We start from the raw sequence: 3,995 nt of genomic DNA on the forward strand, positions 1-3,995 counted from the left end.
ACACCTGTCTTTGAGTAACACCAGGATGAATACATCTGTCCCTGTAACCCTGGTCTGGATGTATTGCAAAGCTAATAGCTTGGGCAAAAAACCTGAGTAAACTCTTCATCCATGACCCACAGTAAGAACATGAAGGACTTTCTGATTTGAACACTGTTATAGAGGCCAAATTCTCTTATTAACACAACAAGGAAACATATGATTTAGGTATTTGGAATAAGACACAACATAAGTTCTTTATTATTCCCTAGAGACAGGTATCCAAGGTGGAGGAAAGCTGGGTGCGTGTATTGCTTATCTGGAGTGTGATTTTCCTTGTCTGTACTATAAACCAGGTCTCTAGATTTTAATACCCATCTCTATCATTGTAAGTGATAGTGTGGAGCTATCACCTTGAAGACTAGAGTTAAGGAGACATACCTAAATACCCAGAAAAGGCAGGAAATGAGATAGCTGACATGGTGAGATGGTTCATCTGAGATCGAACTTATGTAATATTGAAAATAAGCCAGATTGCCAAATGGATCCACCTATAATCTTCTTTTCCATCCTCATAGGCATTCATCATTCACTCAATGGAAGAATCACCAAGTATATGCAATAAAAAAATCCATTCAACATTTTCCATTTTTCTAGTTTAGAGATAACATTTGATAATTAGAAATAGGAAAACTGGGCTTATATTGTACCATAAAGTCATCTAAAACAATACTGTGGTATCTAAAAGGCCAGCTCAAGCTTATGTCTCTGCTTTAAAGCAAAGAGTTGGAGGACACAAAGAGGCAGTGAAGTAGTCCTCGTGCCACTGTGACATTTCTCCTTCGCTCCTACCTATGGTTAAGTTTTAAGTAAGCTCACCCACTTAATTCTACCCTTCTGTCTCATAACCCTTCAAATTTGAGTAGGGAACTAGTGGTGTGAGTTTCTGGAAGTTTTTGATGAGCTAAGCATCATTTAGTAGAGTCTGTGATAGGAAGGTCACTTTGAGAACTTTCAGGAAAAAAAAGCTATATGAAAATCAGAGTAGGCAAATCTGATTTGTATAGTTTATTTGCTAACAGACTACCTGGAAAAAGATGTGGAATCAAATATAAAACTGAAAGGGGGATGGCTTCTTTTCTTTCCATTTTCCATCCCATTATACTCTGTAAAAAATGTGATATATGCAGACAATGTACACTCGCCTGGGTCATTTCTCCAAAGGCCACAGAAAATCAGCCCTTTCGTTGCCATGAATGGGAAACAGAAAGAAGATGGACTACACTAGGGGGGTTTCATATACAGAATGGGTGGGGAAAACTACAAATGACTTTAACTGAGTAGCTGCATAGTTTTCTTACCTAATCATAAAAAAATCCTTTTAATTTTTTTCTTTTTAGCACTCTTCAATGACTGTTGTTCCAATTAGTGAGTAAAGTTTTTTCTTAACAAGTCGAAATCCTGAGCTGAGGATTAGTGTTCTCCTGAGGCCAGATGAGAAGCGACCTCTACTAAAGAAAAAGTCCCTGAAACTAGTCCACGAGCAGTTCTCCTGCTTGAACACAAGTGTAAGCTCAAAAGTAGGCACCACGCTAGAATCACACACAATCCTATCCAGCTTTTTACATACATTTTCAATTTCCAAGTTCACGTGCATAACACAACCTCGCAGGCCACAAGGCTCGGTGGAGGAAAGCCGCAGGACATCCTGAGCAATTCTCTGGGTCAGTTTCTCAGGGACAAGGACCTTTGAGCATCCAAGTTTAGTTTGCTTGGATTTGGACAGACAGTTCTCCAGCATTTTAATCAAATTCTGGCAAGTTGTCTCCTCAAATATTACCTCGTTGAGGTTGGGTTCAGGAACAACATAATCCCAGTAGTCAAAATCTGTAGGAAAGGAAATTTCTTTTTATTATAGACAAAAGATGATAAATTAAAAAAAAAAAAGAAAAAATATCCAGGAGTAGAAAATACAATAGGATAGCTACATTGGTTACCTCTACCTACCATGCCCGTCTAGTCCTAGTATGAGTCAGCTGACTTGACTTTGCTGTTAACTAGCTAGGTAAAACAACAAATCATTTAATCAGGCAAGAATTAAAGTTCTAAAATAAAGACTTTCATAACGGTGGATATAGCCATTTTTCTTTAAGTTTATATGTGTATACCCACACACTTAAAAGACCATCAAAAAGACAATCAAAAATCTTATCTCAAATTACTAGTGATTTTTTTTCTTTTTTGCCTACTTGCTTATGGAGATTTCCTAATTTTGTTTGCAGAAAATATGCACTATTTTCAGGCTAAAATGGTTATATATGTACTTATTAATTTATTGGATTAAGAGACTGTAGGAATACAGGTATGGTAAAATACACAATTTTTGCTGTTGGTAAGAGAGCCCATACTCAGTTTGATGAGGTCTTTTAAAGATCTATCAAACTTGTGTCTTTCTTTAAAAGTCATTACTGGAATGGCCTGTAGATCCCAATTTTAACTTTCACCTCTTTGATTAAAAATTGCTCAGAGAAAAGAAGCCCTTTAAGGTCCATGAGGATATTTATAACTGGCTGGGTAGTTTTTCTTAGCCAAGCAAAACAAAATAGTCCTGGGGAAACAAAATTAGATTTGCTCAAAGGAAAAGAGATAGCTCTGCATTTGGTTACCTACCTCCCAAATTAATCCTACCACTTGGCAGGATGCCACACCACACACTGCGGTCAAAGGAGTAGGGTGCAGGCAGGTGTCCTGCCAGCTTCTCTCCCTAAGTTTACTCTACCTTCACGTATTCACTCAGATCATTTTGTTTACAGCTAGATGAAACAAATGCACTTCAAATTATAAAAGTTCCATTTTTCTTATCCATGTTAAAGAGAGAACTTTAGAGTGCTGGCCTATAAAATAGTTCATCACCGCTACACCGTCTAAATGAGGAAGGCCCAAAGAACTTAAGCAATTTATCCACGCTCACACAACACTTCAGTGGCAAAGCAGTGGGTTAATTTAGAAGTTGCTGTTTAAAATTGCAAATGACATTGAGCCCAAACACCATGGCTGTTGAAAAGTTTCCACCTTGCATTAAAAATGGAATAATGAATATATCCACAAATAGAATCCTACTCAGTAATAAAAAGGAACATACTGATGATATAAGCCACAACACGTTAGTATCTCAAAACACTAAGCTGCGGGAAAGAAACCAGATACAAGAGTACATACTGTATGATTCCGTTTTTATGAAGCTTTAAAGGTTAAACTAACTTACAAACTAACTTAACTTAGTGACAAAAAAAGAGATCAGTGGTTCTCTGGGGTCAGGGAAGAGTGGGGAATTGATGGCAAATGGGACGCAGTGGGGGTGTCTATACAGGGATAAAAACATTTGTTATAACATACATAACTGTACACTTCACAATCATGTAGAATAAAGGACTTTATCCCACTGGCAGTGGACTAGAATGATGCGGCCCTCGGGTATTTTATTTTTGTTACTTTTGTTTCTCATCATCATAAACAGAATATACTAGAAAATTTGGAAAAGGATCTCTTCAGGTGGATTTTGTGGCCCACTCCCTACATGGAGGAAAAGCGGACAGTTTTTATGCCCCAGATCTATCGAGGGGCATCGGCCTTTGAAGGGGAGAGAGGTGGGCGTGCAGCTGGGACACTCACCACTTAGCAGGCTCCCGGGGTGATAGCCACGGTCCAGCAACTCTGAAATGCTGGCCGGGTTCTTACTGCTCAAACTGCCAGTTGCAACCATGGTCAACGGCTCTGTTTCCCTCGCGGGGCAGAACGGCCTTTCTAAGACGCTGGAAAAAAAGGAGGCGAGAAGGACAAATTTGCAAAAGCAGGCAAGACGTGCAGAGGCTCCTAAAATGCTCGGCGTCGCTGGAGCGAACTGACCCCGCATTTCTTTTCCAAAGGGGAGGAACCAGCCTCTGCGGCTCAGGGGCTGAGACGCTAAGTACAGCCACAATCTGAAACTAACTCAAAAGTTAGCAAAACTTGGAAGC

General features: G+C 39.3%; 1 protein-coding gene across 1 annotated transcript; it reads right to left on the minus strand.

The window, feature by feature from the left end:
• Nucleotides 1-1,375: 1,375 nt before the first annotated feature.
• DDIT4L (DNA damage inducible transcript 4 like) lies at nucleotides 1,376-3,786 on the minus strand. The gene is made up of 2 exons (XM_012809284.2): nucleotides 3,652-3,786; nucleotides 1,376-1,866 (listed from the first exon to the last, which is right to left on the minus strand). The coding sequence occupies exons 1-2, from the start codon at nucleotides 3,740-3,742 to the stop codon at nucleotides 1,376-1,378; spliced, it is 582 nt and encodes a 193-aa protein (XP_012664738.2). The 5' UTR covers nucleotides 3,743-3,786.
• Between the last annotated feature and the right edge of the window lie 209 nt (nucleotides 3,787-3,995).

Source organism: Otolemur garnettii, unplaced genomic scaffold (assembly GCF_000181295.1).
Source record: "Otolemur garnettii isolate 467f Iridium unplaced genomic scaffold, OtoGar3 scaffold00103, whole genome shotgun sequence".
Classification (NCBI taxonomy): Eukaryota; Metazoa; Chordata; class Mammalia; order Primates; family Galagidae; genus Otolemur; species Otolemur garnettii.

Coding starts and splice junctions, on each gene's coding strand:
- DDIT4L (XM_012809284.2), bottom strand. CDS start 3,742: ATGGTTGCAACTGGCAGTTTGAGCAGTAAGAACCCGGCCAGCATTTCA. Junction 1,867..3,651: donor CCCCGGGAGCCTGCTAAGTG/GTGAGTGTCCCA, acceptor CCTTTCCTACAG/ATTTTGACTACTGGGATTAT.